At 33.6% G+C, this 24184-nt stretch overlaps 1 protein-coding gene across 2 annotated transcripts in view; it reads right to left on the bottom strand.

Annotated features, from left to right (window-relative positions):
* Positions 1-24184, bottom strand: part of ASCC3 (activating signal cointegrator 1 complex subunit 3) — a 344670-nt gene that overhangs the window by 127822 nt on the left and 192664 nt on the right. For both annotated transcript variants that reach the window (XM_057527763.1, XM_057527764.1), the window contains 6 exons: positions 15417-15608; positions 14883-15107; positions 8135-8254; positions 4654-4818; positions 2899-2985; positions 1861-2037 (listed from right to left, as the gene is read on the bottom strand). In XM_057527763.1, coding sequence (XP_057383746.1) covers positions 1861-2037; positions 2899-2985; positions 4654-4818; positions 8135-8254; positions 14883-15107; positions 15417-15608 — 966 coding nt within the window. The remainder of the gene's footprint in view (positions 1-1860; positions 2038-2898; positions 2986-4653; positions 4819-8134; positions 8255-14882; positions 15108-15416; positions 15609-24184) is intronic.

The following is a 24184-nucleotide window of genomic DNA, read 5'->3' as shown; positions in this document are numbered from 1 at the left end:
CTATAGTTGTTCCCTAAAAGCTAAAAGAAATGGAAAGAGAAATCCCATGTGAGAAGATACCAACAGGACGTTTTAATCTGAAATGATATAAATTGCATGGGAATAATGATCAAAATCTCTAACATGTAGAAGATAAATATAGGCCCCTTTATAAAATCATAGAATATCTGAGCTAAGGATTTATCTTAAGGGCTGAGAGAATAAAGTTTCAGAAATATACAAGGAAGTACTATTTTACAGAGCTGAGAGAGTGCTTGTGGAACTACTGATGGCTTAAACTAAAAAAAAAAAATACACACAAAAACAAAACAAAACCAAAAAAAACCCCCAAAAAACCAACAATAATTTATCTAACATATTCAAGAATGATAAACCCATAATAGTTTTTTTTTTTTTTTTTTTTTAAAGGGATTCTTAGAGATATATCCTCAATCTTTTGAGACTGACTTTCTGGGTACCAATCATGAAGAAACCGTAAGTTTTATACTGTAAAGCAATTCATAAATCAGTCTCTGATGATATCTTCATAATCTTGAATCAAGCAGAAATATGGTCAGATTATTCATCCAGAACCCAGTAAAGCTTTACGTTTCAGTTAAATCATTAACTATTGCAATATAAAATCATTAGATAAAATAAAATGACAATATTATATTATTTTTCAGAAAAACAGATAAAACAAAAGACTTTAAAAACAATGGTTCCGTATAGAGGCTTTAGGTTTTTGAGAATATATGTGTTTTTCTATGGCAGAAACTATGTGTTCCAAAATAAAAAATAAAAAGAGTATGTTTTCACCACATCCACATTTACTTTATATAATATATGAAATCATCACCTGGTCTCTTGGTTACTTTGATTAAATTACTGCATTCATTCAAACTGTTTACCAATATATCTTGGTTTATGTTTGTAAATATTTCATGTTTACAGTTATTTCAAAGCACTCTGGGGTATTCATAGCTGTTAATAATAATTCATTTAACACAAACATACTCTTTCTATATTAAGTCTTTGAGCAAAATTACAAACACAAAATACATAGTGGAATATTTTCTATATTTAAAATAAGATTAACCTTTTATTTCTCCTTAACCTAGAGGAGGCATTACTCAATAAAAATAATTTAAAAAGTATTCTTGAGAAATAAAAAATATCTTTTAAAAAAGTATGCCTAGAAGGGAAACCTCTCATTTGAAAGGTAAATACTGCAAACAAAATCTACTTTATATCATATGAGGGCTTGAATATTAAAAACATAAATATTACAACATTTTATACTATGGTAATTTTACAAACTTAAACATTTAATGAGCTGTAATTTATGGATTAATTTTCCTTCAGTACTCAATTTGTTAAGTATCGACAGTAGGAAAGAAAGATTATCTTTTTTATAAAAGATATATCATACTTAATATATGGTATGGGGTATATTTATTAAGCCTTGTTTAATGGTTAAAAACAATTGTTTACATTTCTAACATCTGGGGAATGCTACAAAGGTTCCACAATCTTTTCTTTTCACTTGAAATATTATTGTACTATTGCCCTTCCTAAGTAAAAGTGAACTTTATCATTTAAAACAGAAAAAAATCAGATATTGATAATTTTAAACTCTAAAATGTAAATAATAGCAACATCAAAAAAAGCCAAGCCAACCACCAAATCCCACCCCTGTTCCTGATCTAACAGCATAGACGGCATAAAAGATGTACAAATTAAACAGAACCAGTTCTAAGATAAAATGGTAATTTGACAGCATGTCACAATGCAATACATTCATAGTATAGCATGAATTAATTCCTTGAATCTCCAAAAGTAACCAAGGAAGAGAAAACAGGAAGGGAGTAATATTCTTACCTGGGCAACGTATGCAGAATCTGATATAAGGGAGAAACTGTCCACCTCCCCTCGGCTGATATAAGTTTGTAGTAGGATGTTTATTTTCCCATAACTGTTCTCTACACCTCCAGGAGCTGAGAGTTCACAGAAGCTGTTTAATAAGGCATCTAACTCCTCTATTTCCTCTTCTCTGACCTGGAAGAATCAATGTTTTTATAGGATTATTTGGGCTGATTTATTTAAATTTTTTATATTGAAATTAAACCACATTGCATGTTTTCTAAAAGTTTCCATCTGTGACAACTCAAGAGTTTCCTTTTGTATACTAAAATAATAGCAATTTTTTCATAGGTAGCTAATAAAATACAATGAAAAACTATCTTAATGCTGATAAGATTACATTTTATTATTCATCACCAATATTAAAATTGCCATTGACATATACAAATTTGATATGTCACAAAAATTAAGTCTTCTGACCTCACCATCTTTCAACTGATGAGATTTCATTTTTTATTTGACCAGAGTAAAACCTCTGCCCAAATGGATTAGGGCAAACTTGAATTATCTTCAAATGCATTCATTACAGTCATATATTTTTATATGGTATAACGCATTCATAGCTTAAAGCTGTGAAGTACTATGATTCAAAGTATTAAAGTTTTCACTGTTAATAAGATTAAATTATAATATGGGTACAGAAATATTCATATCTAAGTTTGAATCATGCATGCCCTTTATATTTTCTTCAGCGAACCTTATATTGCAAATAAACCAAAATCTACACACTATATTCTCTGACAGTTTCATTACTGCAAAACCTATTTAAATTATGTTTGATTTGCAGTAGAGAGCAAAGAATGAGGTCAGGTATGACATACTATCAAAATCTAGGATAGTGGACATTGTTGATAAATGGAAGAACATTGCTGGTACTCAAAATGTGAAGTGTCATACAGCTTATATTGTATCAGGAATAACAATAAATTATGAACTTTTATAAATGAATCAACACATGCGTTATATGCATTTGATTCAAGCTTCAAGTAATCTTACCTTGATTTGATCAAATTCTTCAGCTTTGGAGACTATAGCAAAAATATCACTTTCTGTTTTGTGAGCATCAAAGAGTTCATTGAAGGTCTACCAAAGTAAGTGTTATATTTGATTAAAATAGAAGGTCCAGTAAAATATTTTAAATTAAAAATGTGACTATAAATCACACATTCTAAGAGAACATCTGAGCCCTAGAATATGCAGGGTTATAATGTCTGTAGCATACTGTTCCAAAATCATCATTTTAAACATTGTCAAATTTATCAAAGACTAAAAAACATTCCCCAAACAAAATTAGCTAGAGAAGACCTTTAGAAGCAAAAAGATCTATAAAATCAGTTAATGAAACGTACAACAGATATCTAAAACAATGTTCAGCATAACATTCTTGTCTTGGCTCATTTTCAGCATGGGCATATGTAAATCTGCACCATTCATCAACTTAAAGCTCATCATATATCACATAAAATTCAGAGAGGAATAACTAAAAATATGTAACTTAAGATTCCGGCAAATATATCACAACATTGCTAGTTAGGGCATACAGAAATTCAGGAAACTGGAAAGAAGAAAGGCTACAGTCCCTGAAAGAGAGCAGCAAACAGGCTTAAGATGTAGTTTGGCAGCAACACACTACCAAGTGGACAAATGAGAAAGGTAACTTAATGGACAAAATGAGTGAACATGAGTAGGTGATAGCAGCAATAGAGGGCGAGGGAAAATGTTTTGGGTTGAGGAACTACCATATCACGGTTGTGAGTAATATATGTTAAAAGACTTTGAAGAAATCTAAAGTGCTATACAAACACAAGATTTATGTGCGGCAAGATGAGGAAAAGCTATTATGCACGTGAAAATGTTTTCTGAAACATGTTATCTGCATAATAAGCACATGTTAAATAAGTACAAAACTTAGATTTCATATAGGCCTTGGTGTTCATATTTCTGAAGAAATTTCACCTTAGTGATTTCTATTACTTTTTCATTTAAAAAACAATTTTAAGAACAAAAATAAAAATGAACATTAAAAAAAAATCAAACTTTCTCTCTATAAAAAGAGTAAAGAGTAAAAATTCACCTTAATCCAACTCCTTTCAAATTTAAGTCCTCTCCTCACAGGTAATCACTATTAAGTTTTCCCATGTATTAACATGTGAAGGTACATATGTAGGTACAGAAATACACACGAAGACAAGTATGTATTCTTTAAAATGTAGATATTATAGTGGCACCCTACCTTACATAAGATTACATTAAAAGGTAACAGGCAAGGATACAACTGTGTAGTAAAAATTACCTTTGAAAAATCTCTTCAATTATCCAAATAGTACAGTTCAGTGCCCTGATATTTTCATTAGTTTTTATAATTCTTTTTAGTCAGTGTTTCTCAATAACTTGCAATTAATTTGTCAACTTTTTATTCATGGATATCATTAAGCCATCAGCCCCCACTTTAAATCATTCAGGCACTCATTCCATAGGTCTCACCAATATGCTCAATGGTTTTAGGCTTGGGTGCGTCTACTTCTTGGGATATACTCATTGAACGGGATGGCAAGAGGGTCCTGAATATTTATAGTTCTATTTTTTTTCTTATCTTTACTGAGTGTATGTTGTTGAATTCATAAAAGTGAAATGCATTTTGTTCTATTAGTAGCTTTTGTTATTTTGCATGAATACTCTATTTTGAAGTCTAGAAAGTATTTGCATCTAAAGACAAACATATTATTCTGTTTGTTTCACTCAGTATAATACCTCAATAGTGTTGTATTTAATATAGTAGTGGCTGGCAGTTCTACCCAAATCAGTTGAGGAAAAATATCCAGTTCGTTCCTCAAAACGAATCATCCGAGCTTTGTCTAGTTTCCGTCCAACTTCAATGACCAACTGTTCTCGATGCTTTGCTAATGTTGGGTCAATCTATAGGAAGAAAAAAAACACTTGAATAATTCTTTAGAGAGTCATCATTTGCAAATGTATACCTGTTATGGAAATTAAGTTTTTCTGTTGATGCTTTAGTTAGTATAAATTTTTTATTATAATTTTAAAAGAATGCATTTTTTAAAAGATAGGACATAATTAGAAAATACTTTATTCCATTAAATAAAGATTTAAAATTAATTAAAATTATCAATCTGTATATTATCTTCAGATAGTAATATTTTAGAATCTAAAATTCCTGTATAGTCTTATGATCTTTAAGATTAATAAGGATTAGGAATTAGATACATGAAAAAAAATCACTGCTTTCTCCCTCCCACACTAAAATAAATAAGAATTTTAAAATATCAAACCACAGTCCTATTTAGAGAAATGATAGTGAGAATGCTCTCCTCTGTTCAAATAAAGGTATACAAAAATAAATGAAAAGTTATCCTTTCAAAAGCATGGTTTTAGTGTTCTAGCAGTTTTTATAACTGTTGATGGGAAAACCCATTCTGCCTATAATGATAATAGAAGCAAAGAGTAAAATCAATTTGACAATGAATTTCTGAATAGTTTAGAAATTATTACAGTATTTTTCTAAGCAGAAAGGACATTTAACACAAGATATTAACAAACATTCCTGTCACTATGATGTGTGTGTGTGTATAAATACATGTATATATACACACATACATTCACACACATCAAGTCCTGAAGATCGTGGTCTGGTCACAAGCTATAAAGTGAAGTATGACCTTTAAAGGGGGGAGGGGGAAGTATAAAATACTTTAGAAATCAATTAATGAGTTAATACTCCTACCACTTGTTCTAACTTAGATTTTTATGGCAGCTTATTCATGTATCAAATATAGCTAAAATAAATGAACAAATCATAATGAGGCAAAGGAAAATCAACTGTAGGGAAGTAAGATGGAATCCAGTCACATTAGCAAATACAAAAAGTCTTACATATTTTCTGTAGGTAACATACTGTATATTTCAGGCTCATCTTATGACAGCATTTTATTAATCACATATTACTAAACCATTAAAACGAATTAAACTACATGATCTGTGTTAGTTCACATGAGTTTTGTGGCTACACATTCCTACTGAGTAATAAAATAAAAACACTTAGGTCAAAAAAATAAAAAGGTAAGATTCTCTGAACTGTGAAGGTTGTAAAACTTTGTATCTCAGAAAGGAAAAAAACCCACTTTTTATACTAGAAAATTATATAAAAATGACTTCTGATATTAACCTGGTACTTAAACAAAAATCAATTGATGTGTTTATCTTGTCCCAAGATTTGAGATCCCTTAGCCCATGAAAAAATACATGTTGTGTTTGGTCTTCCTTTACCCCTTCAGAATATTTTCATAGTACCATTGACTCTTTTCACAAAGCCCACATTTGTAATAAGAATAGCTAGTGCCTTATTCTTTAAAATTTATAAAGGTACAGGTTACAATACACCTACATTTTATAACTGAGAGCTATCTGGTTGTAAAAGATATCCATTTGAAGATTAGCACAGATTTCAACTGAGAAGAAGAATAAAGGTAGTTGAATCCCCCATCTACAGTAAACCTAAGTATAAAAATCAAATAATTTCAGATGAACAGCTTCATAACTAGTTGCTGCTGCTATTTTTCTTCTTTTTTTTTCCCTCCTAAATCTTAAGTTTCAATTTTCCCATGGTCAAAGTTACTGTATATGAAAAGGAAAGATAAAAAAAAGATAGGCAACTGCTTTGATACCAAATGGAACACACACACACACACACACACACACACACACACACACACACACACAAATTATCATTATTAGTAAATAGAGGAAAACTATAGTTCCAAGTTAAATTCAACTTCTTTGCTAATTTTGATTTAACACTAATGAATATTGATATGATGGTGGTGAAATCGTACTTTCATTAGACAACAACTGGATTTTATCTGTAATTAGGAAGCATTTACGGGTATAAAGCAGAGTTCTAAAGAAAAGACAAGATCTCACAGAATCTGTAAGCTATGTGGACCACACAATTGTGAAGTTTATAGGAAGAGCTGTGACCACATCTTCTTTATCCATTACAAACTTTGTTTTTAAGAGGATGAATTTTTGAAAGTATTTTTTATTTAGAAAGTAATTCATGCTTATTGTTAAAAAATCAAAGTACAGGGACTGAGGAAGTAAAAATTGTAAAAATCTCATATTTGTCTTTCCCCTTCTCCCAGCCCAGTCCTCTGTGACATTCATTCATTGTTAATAGTTCTGTGTGTCTTTTCCTCGATTGTTCTGCATTGATCACCATCTTTGTGAAATGCCTGAAAACCCAACCCATGTGGAATCTTGCCATTTACACACTGTGTGACCTCTTGTTTTTCTGTTTCTGTGTCAGAATGGGTAGACTTACTTTTCATAATTAATTAAATTTTAATTTTTTGTCAAAAAAAAAAATTTATAAAGGTACACATGCATCTGATTCTCAGTCTGTGTGCACAGCAGAACTGATCCAGCCTCCAAACTGTTAAGATAGTAACTCATTAATGCTATCTTTTAATTTAGGAACAAAGGCTTAGAAGGACTTGATAAGAAGAATATACTGTATATAACATAAGCCTATCATTAAAAGTGGTTTGTAAGTTTCCTCATGTCTGGTTTATTCTAAAAACTAAATTTAAAAAATATAGTTAGGGCTTCCCTGGTGGCGCAGTGGTTGAGAATCTGCCTGCTAATGCAGGGGACACGGGTTCGAGCCCTGGTCTGGGAAGATCCCACATGCCGCGGAGCAGCTGGGCCCGTGAGCCACAATTGCTGAGCCTGCGCGTCTGGAGCCTGTGCCCCGCGACGGGAGGGGCCGCGATAGAGAAAGGCCCGCGCACCGCGATGAAGAGTGGCCCCCGCTTGCCGCAACTGGAGAAAGCCCTCGCACGAACCGAAGACCCAACACAGCCAAAAATAAATAAATAAATAAATAAATAAGAAAATCCTTTAAAAAAAAAAAAAAAAAATATAGTTAAAAAAACATAGCAAAATACTAATATCAAATGGAAAGTTATCTGAGCAGTAAATTGATAATAACATAAAGATCAGTGGAAAAGATATATAAAGAAAGTGAAATAATTACCAGGGACAAATTTAATTTTCCTTAGTATTTTCTAAAAAAGATTAAAGCTCTTTGTTTTTCTTCCAGGTACCTAAATCTTTTCAGATGAGCAGAAGTAGCAAATATTTATCCTCATATCATGAAAGGATTACAGAACTAAAAAGGAGGTCTGACTTTTTTTTTAGTAAATGAGTTTTCTACCTGATAAGCCTTGTGACTGATGCCATACACTAATGGATTTGCTCTCATCCGTACATAAAGATAAGTGTAACTTATCCACTTCACTGCTTCTTCCACATTAGTAACTGTTCCCAGAGCAATCTGCAAATCAAAAATATAACAAAAGTTAAACTAATGCATTAAAGTTGAATATAAACATTACATCAAAGACCATTTTGTTGAAAGTTAAGTTTTTAAAATACATCATTATGCTGTATTTAAAAGAAGGTAAGCACAATTATTGGACATGATGTTTCTCCAATTAATTAAAAATCAGTCCTGCCTCATTTAATTGAGAACAGTACATTAGAAATGTTATCTTCCAAAACTTTACTTATTATTATGGCATTTGATTAGTTTTCCCATTTGAATTTAATTCCATATAGTATTATAAACATTTTGGTATTCATTAATTTTTCTTCTTCTTTTTGCTTCTTTTAAATTTTGGTTTCATTTTATGTGACAACATTACTGACAGTTTTAAATGTGACTGCACCACAATCAAAACAACATAATATTGCTGATTCTATCCCTCTTTGTTGTGATTTTGTATACTGTCATTACCAAAATCACAAAGGGCAACACATTAGTAGTTTCTTCCTCTAAAGATACCCATTTGCAGCATAGCTAGTATAAATATATAATATAAATACAATGGTAAATGCAGTAATTTTTGCATAAAACAAAATCATATTTTATTGGGATTTATACATATTAATAATACATACACTTTAAAAAGATCATACAAGAACAGGGAGTGGTTTTAATTTTTTATTGGTAAACTTAAAACAACCTATGGAAAAAACAGATATTTGTACTTTTGAATTATAATAAACATTGGGTAATTCTTTAGATTATATTCTGAAAGAAAATATAATTTTTAACATAGCATTTTAATGTAGCTTTATAACATGTTAATTTAATGAAACCAAAGGTTAATAATTTTAAAACACAACAATAACATATAAAATCTGTGTAATAAAGGGAATTGTTAGAAAATGACCTTAAGCCACAATTGCAGTGAAAAGTTTTCTTAAAAATACATTTCTTTAGCCACTGGATCTATATGTAGTCATTGTGCTTTTATACTTAGAGTGTTCATTTTAATTAACAAATTTATCCAAGTTGTGAAACTTCACAGTTGAATAATTTTTCCTGAATCTGTAACTGAAAATTTTTTTTTTAACCTCTTAATACTTTAATCAAAGGAGAAGTGATGATCCCTACCTAAAAAACCAAATTTTAGGAGAAAAGAAGGAAAAATAAATCCTCTTATTTCAGTACTAAATAGTAAAGAAACTATAAACCTTAATGTTTGCTTTATTCCCATGTTATAATTTAAATTCTGTATAACTAATTTTGTATAATAGGTATGCGAATGCTTAGATATCTTTAGTTAGTTGAAGATGACATATAGCAATATTACACCATACTATTTATCCTTAAAAAAAAAGGGCCAAAAGTAAATAAATGGTAAGGCAGATTCTATCTACTTTAAAAATTACACTATCTTGAAATACATCAGACAGAGAAAGACAAATACTGTATGATCTCCCTTATACAAATAATCTAAAAACATCAAACTCAAAGAAACAAAGAACAGAATGGAGTAGCCAGGAGTTGAGGGGTAAGGGGCATGAGGAGATGTTGGTTAAAGGGTACAAACTTTTAGGCATAAGATGAGTAAGTTCTGGGGATCTAATGTACAGCATGGTGACTGCAGTTAATCATACTGTACTGTGTACTTGAAAGCTGACATAAGAGTAGAGCTTTAGTGCTCTCATCATAACAACAAAACAAAATGGTTATTATGTGAGGTGAAGGATGTGTTTACTAACTTTACTGTGGTAAACATTTCACAAATACATATGTGTGTCAAATTATTGCATTGTACAACTTAAACTTACAATGTCATATGTCAATTATATCTTCATAAACCACAATATAAGTAAATACATAAATGTATTTACAAATGATTAAACCATCCACAATATAAGTAAACATACACTTCCTAAAATGTGAACTGTAAGAGTTTCCACAAAATAAAGAGTAACAAGAACTAAAATTTAGCTAAGGAGTTAGGTCTACAGCACTTCCTAAATATTTGCAAGTAACACAGTGAAACATTTTCTAGTCTGCGTAGGCAAAGGAAACTAGTTTGATGATATGGCTAAAAATCCAACAGCGTCCTCCATTTGTGATTCTATTATTTGACAGCCAAATTGTGTTAATCCCCTTATGACTTATAGATATTTTAAAATAACACCACACAACTCCTAAGAGTAGAAAATTTTATAAAGGATAAAATAAGCTTGTTATTATTATACTTTCAAAATCAGACTCAGTAAATTAACAATAATAAATAATTACCTATTGCTAGGTAGTGAGAGGAATAAAGGAAAAGATGAAGTAGGTACCAAAAACTGGATCAAGTAATGCAAGTCTCCCAAATGTTCACCAAGAAGGAAAAGACTACTCAGAAAAATGAACGTAAATTTATAATGGTACATTATATTGTGAGATTAATCTTTGAATGCCACCTAGTGACAAAAACAAAAATTTACTTGCAAATATTTGTGGTCTAGTGGCTACTTAGTACAGGGGCCTTTTATAAAACAAGTATTTTTCACAGTATCTCTCTGAAATTTATTCCTTCATCTCAATAATCATATAGGAAGTCAGTAACAAGACTGCACTATGTAAAGTATAAAGTACAATGGATATGGCAATAAATAGAGCATGGTTCCTGGTCTCAAGAAGTCTGTAGTCTTATAGGTGAGATACATGTAACTAATTAAGATGACATCTATGAAACCATTATCCACAGTGCCTAGGACATAATACATATTCAAACATGCTTTGAAAGAAAAACACCTAACATGTGAAACTTGTAAAAGTGCCATTAGTATACAGTGTAATACAGCTTTATGCTCTAAGTAAAAGAGGGGGAAAAAAAACTACCCCAAATCTGGTAATTTAGAAGTAAGGCTCAAAGTATCACTTTGTATCTAATTTACCTATTGAAACTTTAGTCATTAAGGTTATCTTAATTGTTTATTTGCATGTGTTTTTTAAAAAGTTTGTTGAAATCATATAAAACTAAACAAGCAAATATAATAATCATATGTATATAAATACATATGTATACACAAACCCCTTTAGTACATGTATGAAAACACCATTTATGCCACCATTCATTTACTTATTCCACTAAAATTTGAGTGCGGGTAGTAAGTATGATTGGGGCTGAGGATAAGGGACTATGAGATAATGTAACTGCTACAATTCTGTACCGAATAACAACCTGGCACAGGTGTTTGTTAAATTTTCACAACAATCTAGTGATATTATTCCTATTTTATACATGGGAAGATTGGCACTTTATAGGTGACATGAGTAGAGTAAGGGACTGTCTAGAGCAGAAGACCTGTGCTGGAAAGTAACCAGAGCCAGAACTGGGAAGGTGTCAGACTGCTGAGGCCTTAAATCCAAGGACCAAGTGTTTGTACTATGCCCTGCGGAGATGGGAGGAACTCTGAATAAAGAATGTATGTAAGATTATAGAAAGATTAATACATTTTAAAGTATGGACCACAGGGGACTGGCACAGAATAGATAAGAAATTAATGTCACCTATGAGAGAACAGTTTCACAGGTGAAACTGTGAAACAATACCCAGTAATGTCTGCTGAATAAATTTTAATAAGCCTCAAACATGCTTCAGTGTTTCTCTCAGTGCAAAATTAAGAGGCTTTATACAGGGCTGGGACTTGTGAGATTTGGCATTAATTAGTATTCGGGAGTCAGCCCCATTAGGCATCAATCAGCAAAGATGTCTCATAAAATGTCTGCATTAAAATGATAGCTTAATATGATACTTTCTCCAGTTCTTCTAAACTAGTGTTATCAAAGATATTAGTATGGGCAACATTCCTAATCTAACGTGACCTTGATGTTGATCACTGCCGCTGTACAGTCTTGCAAAGATTTTCGGAGTCTAAAGACTTAAAAATCCATTACCTTAAGAGCACAGCACACATTCATTTTATAAACTAATTTCACACTTGGCTTCCACAGATTACCAAATTTAATTTCACACTCAACTATAATTTAAGGGAGTTTGTTTCCTTAAGAAGAAAATTTACTTTAAATGGGAGCTAGTCTAGTAGACAAAATATGATAAATAAATTTTAGCAATGGCTATACTTCACCATATTACCTAAAAATTTCAAGGTATATGTTTCATTATTTGAATGCCATTTATGGCATTAAATGGAATTATCATTATAGTTAGTTGACATTTCTGAAAATGACAAACCCTAAAAAGTATTTTATGAATATGAGGTGAATCTATGGGCTACAATTGATTTTTAATTTCTCAGGGCTTGACCAAATAGTTTCATTTATTTTATTATAGTCCCTAAGAAAAAGAATTTCTTGAAGACCAGAGAAGTATTTTACTCACCTGTGTCTTCTGCATAAAAACATCACCATTTTGTGTTTAATTTACCACTTACAAAAAGCTATCAAGGAAAATAATTCTAAGTTTACAAAGATGTAGTCTTTCTTGATATGCTTTTCTAGAAAAATTGTATAAAACAGCCCTGCTTTTTATTGTAAGTCAGATAAATTATTACTACCATTTTGGAAAATATTTAGTTCTGGTCTTAGAAGAAGGCAAATGGTAGGTTGATTAATATAGAGAAATGTATTCACCTTTAAGTTACTATATTTTATATATCAGAAATCTAGGCTATAATAAGAAGACTAAGTTTGTAGTTAAAAAGACCTGCGTTTGAATACTAGCTCCAAAAGTGAGTACTTGAATGACCTTTGGTCAATTACCTATCTCTCTGAGGACAATAATATCTCCTTAGTAGCAGTATTGAGAGAATATACAAAAAGCACCCAGCAGGTTTACATGTCCTCAGTACACTGCTACTATTACTATCTTCGTACATTAGACTATTCCATCATAGGTACTGGTGACCCATGACCAAGACCTAATTATTTAAACCATGCCATCATAGTAGGTAATGAGGATTGAAACTGAGATATATTTCCTTTGGAGATATTCCTAAATCATAATTCATTTCCTAATCTTTTTCACTTTCTTGTAATTATGCTACTAGAAACCAGCATCTTTCATGATTTTTTTCTAACTTCCAACTAGATCTTTTAAACCTTACCTAACCTTCTGAACCGAGATTTACCACCTTCATGAACAAAGCCCTTCCTGATAAGCTGGGGCCAAAAGGATTTTCTCCCTCTACTGAATCCTTCTTTAGAACTTATTACTCACCAACATTATTGCACTGTGTTTTTGTGTCTTTTTCTCCCCTTTTGGACTATATACTCCTTAACAGAGGAAACTGCATACTGAGTGTGTTTTTCATCCTCTAAAAAGACTTCTAAATAACATGAATAGAATATAAGTGAAATTTCTGTAATATTTCAGTTCAAATATTTCACTTATTCATTTATTTAACAGTTATATCCCACCTACTTTCAAAAATTGTTTGAGTCAACTTTAATGGTAAGAAGGGATATAGAAGTAGGAAAGTATTGGATGACAGAGCAACAATTAAAAATGCGGTGAAAACAGCAAAGCCTCATTTGATTTTTTGACACACAGACTCTTAAGAATGTTCATCCTCTTTACCAGTTAAGATGTTATCTAGGCTTCCAGGGTCTGCTATTTAAATCTTAACGCAATAATGGTGACTATACAAGTCACCTGCGAAACTGTTCTCTCATAGGTGACATTAATTTCTTACCTACGGAGTCTTATTAGTGAAAGTGTTATGTTTGTACCTCCAAGAAAAGGAAATAATCTTCTTTTTTAGCAGTCTATTAAAATGTCAAGGTTTATCTTGACTGCGGCTTTTTAATGTAAATGTTTGAGCCTAACTGAATTCCTAACATGTGATGTCACTCAGAATTCTGATAGGGTCCAGTAAAATTTGGCCTGTAAAGACATACTTCTCCTGAAAATGAAAGGTATAACAAAAATATTATTTTACACAATGGCAGAAAGATGGTCAACATAAGTTATTGTGATAATTTTATTTTAAGATCTTAAAGTATAGGGACTAAACTCATATGTGCTTGCTCTTCTCCAGAGTATTTACTGGAAGGTTTTATATGTAAAGCTAACCTATAACTATTTGTGAATTGTTGTTATGGTTGAAAATTCTAGAATAAAAACAATAAAAGTAATCTTGAGTAAAAAAAAAAAAAAAAAAAAATCAACACAAACACACATCACACATGAAAAAAACTATAATATTGTAGCTCAATTTAAGCAATCATATTTTCTATAACAAAGTTAATCAAATGATCTGAGACAGAAGAGCATTATTAACCTTATAAAAACTTTATAAAATACTTCATAATAAACTTTATAAAAGTGCAGTACAAATATAGTTGTTGTTATTGCTATTTCTGTTTCCCTAGTTTGTATAGCTTTGGTTAGATTTCTGTCCTATAATTTATAATGATTTAAACGTATAGTCTTTAAGCAATGAGTTCTTATCAGTTATCATTTGCATTCTATATTGTTCTGAACTAAACAATAATATTGCCATTCCACCTCTTGTGTCTTATGACTGCATATGAAATAAAATGTATTATTAAATATCATGAAATAGTAATCAACTCAAACTTTATTTTTCTTGGTCATTCTTGAAGCTGGTGATTCTATTACAACCTTTAACTCATTAGATCTTACCTCTGCATTTAGGTTATCTGCAAGGCTTTCCAGAAACTGACTCTCAATTGGGTTTTGTTGAGTGAGTAAAGAGAGGTAATGGCTGAGTTTATCATGGGTTGTTATGATGATTCCTTCTCCAAATTTGTCAAATTGTGGTCTTCCAGCTCGACCAAATATCTGCATGACATCTAAAATTCCAAGGTCAACAAAGGAGCCTCTTTTTGCAGCATATATTTGTGTTCCCTAGATGAGGAAAAGTTAATAAAAATTTACATAAACACACACAAATATAATCCTGATGAGCTGAATACTGAAATTAGGCAAATATGGCAAGATCTCAAAAGTGTACTTTAACTAATCCTTTCATCATCTGTGATAGCATTAAATTTTCATAATATAAACTAGATTCTTTTGGAGAATATAATTCTGACCTTATATAAATAACATTCAAAGTCACTGAAGCAGCCAAATCACAATATTTTCAAATAAATCAATCCACAGGTTTGTTTTAAGATACCACAAATCTATGCGCAAAGGAAGGTAAGCTCTCACCTTAATAATAACAGCATGAGCAGGAAGATTGACACCCCAGGCTAATGTAGCTGTACAGACTAGGACTTTGATATGCCCATTAAAAAACAAGCTTTCAACCAAATTTCTGTCCTGCCGAAGCATTCCTGCATGATGAATACTAAAACCATCTGGAAATAATTCTCGTACTTGTTTATTTCTTGACTTTTGCACCTAGAGTAGATATCAACAAAACATAAAAGTGTTATTTTGCATTTAAAAGCAATTGTTATTTATCGTCTCTTGAATGAGTTTATCAAAGAGAGCACCGAATTATTTTTAAGCAACTTAAGGTCTTACTAAGTCTTAGTATATAATGCTTTATACAAAATCATTAAAAATTATATTTCCTCTATCTTAAAAAATAGGTAACCCTGAACATGGCACAAAATCCAAAAGGAAAGAAGTTAAAAGCAAGTGTCTCTTTCACTCAGGTGTCCTCTTCTTGCAATCAATCAGTATTACCTGTTTCCTATCCTTCCAAAAAACCTCTACTAAAAATAAGCATAAATCTCAGTGGCTTCCAACTCATTCAGAGTAAAGGCCAGAGTCTGTAGGATGCAAGATCTACAGAAATCATTCCCATTCCTGAACCTCACTTACTTACTCAGGCCAGACACAAGAGCTGGCTTTTTCTCTAAGTGCCCCCCCAACCTTTTTTTTTTTTTTTGACAAATCCACACCTGCCTCAGGGTCTTTACACTTTCTGTTCCAGACCCACTGCCTTGGGAGCCTTTCCCCCTTACTGAGATGCCCCTGGTTCCGCGGGGCATGTGCTCCTTCTCATAGTAATGAGCCAATAAACCCAACTGTGCTTCCCCGACACCTGTGTTCTTGCTGATCTCTGACAGGAGGGCACCGGCCACCTGTCTTAGCTCCTCAACTTTACATCTGCCCTGAATATTCTAACTTCGCTTCTGAGGTCTGTTCTTTGGCTTGGTCTGACCTCAGATGTGGGATATGGTCCACTTATCTGCAATCTGTATAAGTGCCACAGCAGATCTTACAAAATTCACTGACGACTCACTGTACAATGGGGAAATTTTTTCTGCAAAATTAAAGACTACGGATTAACAAAAGTGTTCATATAGTCAAAGCTTCTGTTTGGGCATCACATCCTGTGCTTATTTGCTACTGCTCTGAAAATTTCATGATCAACATCTTGATAGCTTCTTTTGAAACAGCGTTTTCCATAGTTTTCACGTAAGGGGCACTACACTGGCAGGGAATGGGGTTCTAGTACAGTCACACTGATTATCTCTAAGGTCACTTAAAATTTTAAACTTCTTAATTAATAATAATTACTAAGAAAATGATCTAAGAAAACTGCACTCCATGAAATCTGCTACAGATACAAAATGGAAGGGAAAACATTAACAAACCCCACCATCTAGTGGCCAATTAGGTAAATAACAATTTAGAATTTTGAGCCTTGTTGAGTCCCAAGCAAAATACACATATACACAAAAACATTATCTTCATTAAGTTTCAAGGGGAGGGTATTATTTCATTTTTGTGCCATGTGGTCAGCCCCTTAGAAATAATTGTATAAATACACTTTATTATTAACTACATTTGGATCATATTGCCTTAACTTCCATCTTTTCAGACGTGTGTTATTGTCAGTCTCACAAATACGGGCTCCATGTTATGGAGTATTTGCTAGTATATAACAGAGCTCCCTCGTGGGGTCAAGGTAGAAGAAGGAAAAACACTTCACCTACTTCATTTCTTCGCTAATATTCATGAGTGAACATTCAGAGCTAACAGAGGAAACTAAAAAATACTGCTTGGAGACAGTCACAAAAAAATCATACTGCTGGATGGCTCTTTGTTTTGGGTGAATCTGCTGTCCGTGGACCCCTGGCACTGGAATATCCTGATGTGCTTCTTATAAATGCAGATTCTCAGTCAACATCCAGTTGAGGTAAGACTTGGCTTGTGACACCAATGACACAGTAAGAAGCTGAACGCAGGAAATATGTAACTGCGGTGAAAAATATTCTTATAAGGTAGCAGGTAGATCATGGGGTGCTGACACATCACCTCCAACTCTGACCAGGTGGGTTCAACCAGCTTGTTCTCTGTAAGCAACCAAGAAGTACCAAGGGTCACTTCGCCTTTGTCTCTACTCCTGCTCATATTCTGTGCATTGCTTTTTTATTGATTCATTAGAGACATGAAGTGACAACAATCTTAAAATAAGACTGGGCTGTTCATTCTCAACTGTCTTTGAATCTGAATCTGCCATTTGTGATCTAGCCTAGTTCACAGGACAAATAAACAAGAAATCCTGGGGAGGAGGTCCAGGAATGAGTGCGTTTTAAAATCTTATTTAGGGGCTTCCGTGGTGGTGCAGTGGTTGAGAATCTGCCTGCCAATGCAGCGGACACGGGTTCAAGCCCTGGTCTGGGAAGATCCCACATGCCGCGGAGCAACTAGGCCCGTGAGCCACAATTACTGAGCCTGCGCGTCTGGAGCCTGTGCTCCGCAACAAGAGAGGCCGCGATAGTGAGAGGCCCACGCACCGCGATGAAGAGTGGCCCCCGCTTTCCGCAACTAGAGAGAGCCCTCGCACAGAAACGAAGATCCAACACAGCCAAAAATCAATCAATCAATCAATAAATTAAATTAAAAAAATAAAATAGGGCTTCCCTGGTGGCACAGTGGTTGGGAGTCCGCCTGCCAATGCAGGGGACACGGGTTCGAGCCCTGGTCCGGGAAGATCCCACATGCCGCAGAGCGGCTGGGCCCGTGAGCCACAATTACTGAGCCTGCGCGTCTGGAGCCTCTGCTCCACAACAAGAGAGGCCGCGATAGTGAGGGGCCCGCGCACTGCGATGAAGAGTGGCCCCCACTTGCCACAACTGGAGAAAGCCCTCGCACAGAAACGAAGACCCAACACAGCCATAAATAAATAAATAAAATAAAATTTAAAAAAAGAATAAGGCTTTTAAAAAAAAATAAAAAAATAAAATAAAATAAAAAAATAAAATAAAATCTTATTTAAAAAATTATCATACAGTAAAATTCTCTTTCCACTTTGGTGTACAGTCCTACGAATTTTGGCATATGTTCAAATTGTGTAACCACCATAATAATCAGGATACAAAACAGTTCCTTTACCCTCCTTAAATTCTCTTATTATTCCTTTATAGTTAAACCCTCCCCACTTACAACTCTTGGCACCCCCTGATCTGTTCCCCATCCCTAACTTATAGGATGGAGTAAAGTTGTGCTCTCAGAAAACATCATACCTGAAATACTTATATAACTAAATAAGAATATAATAAATAAGTAAATCAAGCATCTAATTCAGAAATTTATAAAAATAAAAAATACAACAAAGCCAAGGAAAAATGGAGAAATGCCCTAATAAAGTTAAAATAGAATCTGATTTTTAAGATGTGAAATTGATAAGTAAACATAAAAACTCTAATTTTAAAAGAAAAAATAAAAATAGACAATGTCTATTACTGGGCAGCAGGAGTTGGCAAATTATGTGCCAACTGCCTGTTTTGTAAATAAAGTTTTATTGAAACACAGCCATATCAGTTTGTTTACATACTGTCTATGGCTGATTTTGAGCTACAATAGGGGAGTTGAGGAGTGTGACAGACACCATATGTTCGCAGGCTTAAAATATTTACTGTCTAGCCTTTAAGTAAAAGGAGATACACAGTGGAAAACAAGCACAACAGCACAAGCACAAAGACACAAAATTAGTAATGTGAAAAAGAAGTGTTCAGAAATACATCACAATTTTAAAGAATGAGAAGAGTATTCTGAAAAATTCAATACATTCCATTATTAAAAATGTTTGGAACAGATGATTTTCTAGGAAAATGTTACTAACATTTATATTAAAAGTGATAGAAAATTATAATAAAAGCAATGGAAGAAAATGTAAAGGCTATCTAATATCTAGGCTTTCATACTTTTTAAAGACAAATTAATTCTAATGTTACTAAGAGGCCCTAGAGCACAGAAATAGAAGTCTAAAAATTAATCTTACAGAGGCAGTGTAATAGCACTGATATTAAAACCTGACAAAGCAGCAGAAAACAGAATACAATAGAGAAATCTCTCTTAAGAATATTAATCCAAATAGTAAAGAGTTTTAGAAAACAGAATTCACCAGTGCATTAAAACAATATACCACAACTAAGTAAATTAAATCCCAGAATGCAAGGGCACTATACCTATAAATATATTAACATATTTATTAATAAGTCAAAGGAGAAAAAACATATGATCATCTCCAGGCACTGAAATCTCACAAAAGACCACATTCAATCTCGATGAGCAGAGGTGACAAAACATCGATTTCAAACCACACTGAATCATAAAACATTAGGCGTATATCAATTAAAGTTAGGAACAAGGCAAAGATGTTTACAATCAGCTTACCAATGTCCTAGACAATGGAATTAGACATGAGAAGATAATAAAAAGTAGAAATACTGGAACGGAAGAGGTCAAAGCAATTATTAGTTGCAGATGAAATAAACATTTATTTAGAAAACTGAGGATTAATTAAAAACTACTGGGCTTCCCTGGTGGCGCAGTGGTTGAGAATCTGCCTGCCAATGCAGGGCACACGGGTTGCAGCCCTGGTCTGGGAAGATCCCACATGCCGCGGAGCAACTGGGTCCGTGAGCCACAATTACTGAGCCTGCGCGTCTGGAGGCTGTGCTCCGCAACAAGAGAGGCCGCGATAGTGAGAGGCCGGCGCACCGCGATGAAGAGTGGCCCCCGCTTGCCGCAACTAGAGAAAGCCCTCGCACAGAAACGAAGACCCAACACAGCCATAAATAAATAAATAAATAAATAATTAAAAAGAATTAAATCTTAAAAAAAAAAAAACTACTAAAATAATGATTGATTTCAGAAAGGTGACAGTCCCCCAAATCAATATTTTAAAAAAGTCTTTCTGTATATATACAATACCTTGTTAGAAAATAAAAGGGAAGAAAATAGCACATTTATAAAAGCGGTCAAAAACAGGAAAAACAAGAAATGGGTAGCACCTACATGAAGAAAAAGCATTATTATACTGCCGAAGGACATTCAAGAAATGAAATGATATGCTTTGCTTTTGAGATGGGAAAACTTGATTTGGTAAAAATACCAATTCTCACTAACTTAATCTGTAAATCAATGCATTAACTCAACTAAAAGATAAACATTATTTCTTGGAAGTGATACTAAAGTTCATCCTTCAAAGTAAACCTGTATATCCAGGAAAAATTCTAAAATTGAAGAATAATCAGGATGCTTATCCCAATCACATATCAAAAATATTAAAAAAACAAATAAGTATTGTAAAGCAATTATACTCCAATAAAGATGTTAAAAAAAACAAAGAAGTAAAATAGTTTGATACCAGAGAAGAGACAATAAGATCAAGGAAATAGAAGACAAAGTTCAGAAACTGACTCAGGCAAATGTGAGAATTTTGTATGTTATATTAAACTTTAAAAACAACAGAATAAACAGGAAGTATTCAGAAATGCATTTGCCGGGGGAGGTCATCAAGAAGATGTGACCACCAGCTTGACCCACAGGCTGGGCCCAGGCAATCAGAGGCTCCTCATCCCTTCTCCTGTCCTTGGAATGTGCACTCTGCTTGCCTTCACTTAGAGGCTGCCCAAGGACACAGCCCTTAGACAGAAATGCGGTGCTGTCTGTGCACATGACTAAACCCCGTTAAAGCCTCTATATAAACTTTTAAGATTGTGGCAGGTGGGTGCGGAGATCTACTTGTATGTAAGTTCCCTCAATTATTAAACCTGCCACCCAACAATCTGGAGTGGTCTGCCTCTTTCTTAAGTCTTTCCTTGTCCTCTGTGTTTTGGGGCCGGTTTCACATTACACCCAGAAAGGTCCCGAGGAGACTGCAAACCAACACCATTACTATATGCAATAAGTTCTAGACGGATCAAAGATTTAATAATGAAAATTTAAAACTTAACTTAAAAAGGGCTGGAGGAAATCATGATGAAGTGAGTGTGATCTTTATAAGCAAGACAAAGCCCAAATACTGTAAATAAACTGAAAAAAATCTCATTATGGTAAAAATATTCATAAATTAATAAAAATAAAAATCAAAGATTAAGTAGGAAAATGTTTGTAATACATATAACAGTACATGCAATTTATAGAAAAAGAAATTCAAATGGCAAATATGAAAAACGCTCAGCTTCACTCATAAAGAAATGCCAGTCAAAATAATAATGAAGTACCATTTTTGGCCTATTAATCTGTCATAATCTCAAAAACTCTAACGCTGTTCAGTGCTGGCAAAGTTAGGCGGGAGGAAGTTACTGTCCCAGGAAATGTAAGTTGGAACAATCTCTTCAGTGGGCAGCTCAGGACCACTCATTCACCAAAATTTTAAATGCATGTACCGTGTTGATAACTAAATTCCACTGCCAGGAATTTTCCCAGTGGACATCACTGCAAGTGCCAAGAGTGTGAGCGAGAATATGTACTGCAGCACTGTTTACAATACGACATAATTAGAAACAACAAAAGTATCCATCGAGACAGACTGGGTAAATGAATTAACATAATGTCCACACTGGGGCCTACTACGCAGTTGTTAAAAGAATGAATCAGATCTTTCAGTGTTGATCTGGAAAGATTTCCATGATGTATTACTAAGTGAAAAAAGTATGAGACATAAAAGTGTGCCTAACACGATCCAATTTTTTCATACTGAAACTCACATGCAGACACACACAATGGCAGTTTGTACCAAACCTTCCCTTGAAGGAAACATAAATGGAAGAAGGTTTTTAATAGGAGTTTTATTTGGAGAAATCAATGGAGAAAGATGGTTAAGACCATGAGTTACGGAGCCAAACTTATTACAAGATGCCTGCTGCTTCCTCAAGTATCAGAACAGTTGTTTTCCACCTGTTTTTTCAGGGTGAGCTCTACCTGGAGTCTGGGCTTTGCTAGCCTCTGCAGGACTGGAGGGGTATAATTCACCCTGTTCACATTGTCTGAACAGAGCATCGGATTCTCCGAGAAAGCCATTTGAGATCCAATACTATACTCACTGGATAAAGTATCTCTATACATGGAAATTCAGCACAAAAGAACACCAGCTGTGAAAGGTAAAGGGAGTCAGGTGTGTAGTAGAAGAGTTGTGTAAATTTGTTTTCCTCAGTCTTTATATTTCCACTTGTCACAAGCGAACTTCCCATACAGGGCTTTATTGTCAGTAAAATTAGAATAGAATGGACAACTGCTAAGAATTCATTAGCACACAGAGGATACTAAATTTTTTTCCCCTAGTGAAAGCATGCCCCAAGCTTCCTTCCATGACTTTACATATCTTTTTCCTACCTATGACACAGAAAATCAGTATGAGTACTTTTTTAAATGAATAAGGTTAAAATGCAACCACTTCCCAAAGTTGACTTCCAAACTAACACAAATACATGATTAAAGAACAAAGACTGACAGCAAGGAACTGAAGATATTAAAAGAAAACAAATTAGGTTTTTTTTCTCCATAAGACAAAAAAATATACAGAGGTAACACAGACCTCCAGCTCAGTTACAAACCCTGCATGAAACAACAATAAGAAATGGCATAAATAATTTAGTGACCTTTGTAAGCCTTCTGAGGTAATTTATCTTGATAAGGGTATGCTTTAATGTGGATTATTTCAAATCCATTAGGAAGAAATAACAGTCATTATAAAAACTAAAATTTAACCAGAAGGAGGCAAATAGTTTCTCCCAAATGATACCATTCTTTTTTCACAATTACTAGTGAGTATGCCTTATCAATATCAGAAAAAATATTATAGAGTCCATCTTTGGTATGTGCAATTTTTATCATTCAATAAAGTTATAAAGTTAATCAGTGGACCTGCTTATATTGTTAGGAGCATAAACCAATACCTGGCTTATCTTTTGACAAGGGAGTTTAGAGATCTAAGGAATATCATCTTTCCCCACCCTTTCTCTTTCTCTCTTTCAAAGTTCTTATTCCACTTTAAACCCTTATCACGAGACATCTGAAATCGCTCCTCTGGCGTCCACACCAAGAGAGCCAAGAACGGCAATGCTCTGTCTTCCACGAGTCTTTCAGAAGGAAACACATCATACCTCCCACCCTGTTCTCAGGATAAGGCCTATTAGCCGTCTGTTCACACGATCAACAAAATCTAGCTATGATCAGAACTTCTGAGGATCATGTTAAAATTTTAGGGTCTTAGTTCCAGATACTCTGATTCTGACAGCTGGCATGGAAACAGGTAATGGGGAACCAATGCCCTATTATACTATTGTTCCCATAATACTTGGTATTTCTTCGCTCTTGAGTCAGTTCCCTACTTCCTCTACTATTTCTCCACCTTAGGGTATGAAATTCTTCACTCTATTCTCCGGAATTGCCACTCAGTAATAAGCAAACTATATCAACCTCATGTCCCACTCTGCCTTAACTGAAATTTGACTCTTTTCCATGGTCTCTTGTTTTCCATGCATATCTTTCAAGTGGTGGGGGATGATCTCTCTCTTCCCTCTCCCCATTTCCAGGTCAGCCTGTACTAACTTTTAACAAAAACCTCTGTTCCTTTAAGGTTCGGTATATCTGCTATGTCACCTGTTACCCTACCTTATCCAATGAAGACTCCATACGTATGGATCCTAGTCTTTCTGTCTATCCCATTTCCTATCATGATCCTTGGTGACAGTATTTTCCATGTGGACATCTAAAACCCTCGCTGT

Source organism: Balaenoptera acutorostrata, chromosome 14, assembly GCF_949987535.1.
Source record: "Balaenoptera acutorostrata chromosome 14, mBalAcu1.1, whole genome shotgun sequence".
Lineage (NCBI taxonomy): Eukaryota > Metazoa > Chordata > Mammalia > Artiodactyla > Balaenopteridae > Balaenoptera > Balaenoptera acutorostrata.
The sequence above is the reverse complement of the archived record's forward strand: the minus strand, read 5'-3'. Positions and strand labels throughout refer to the sequence as shown.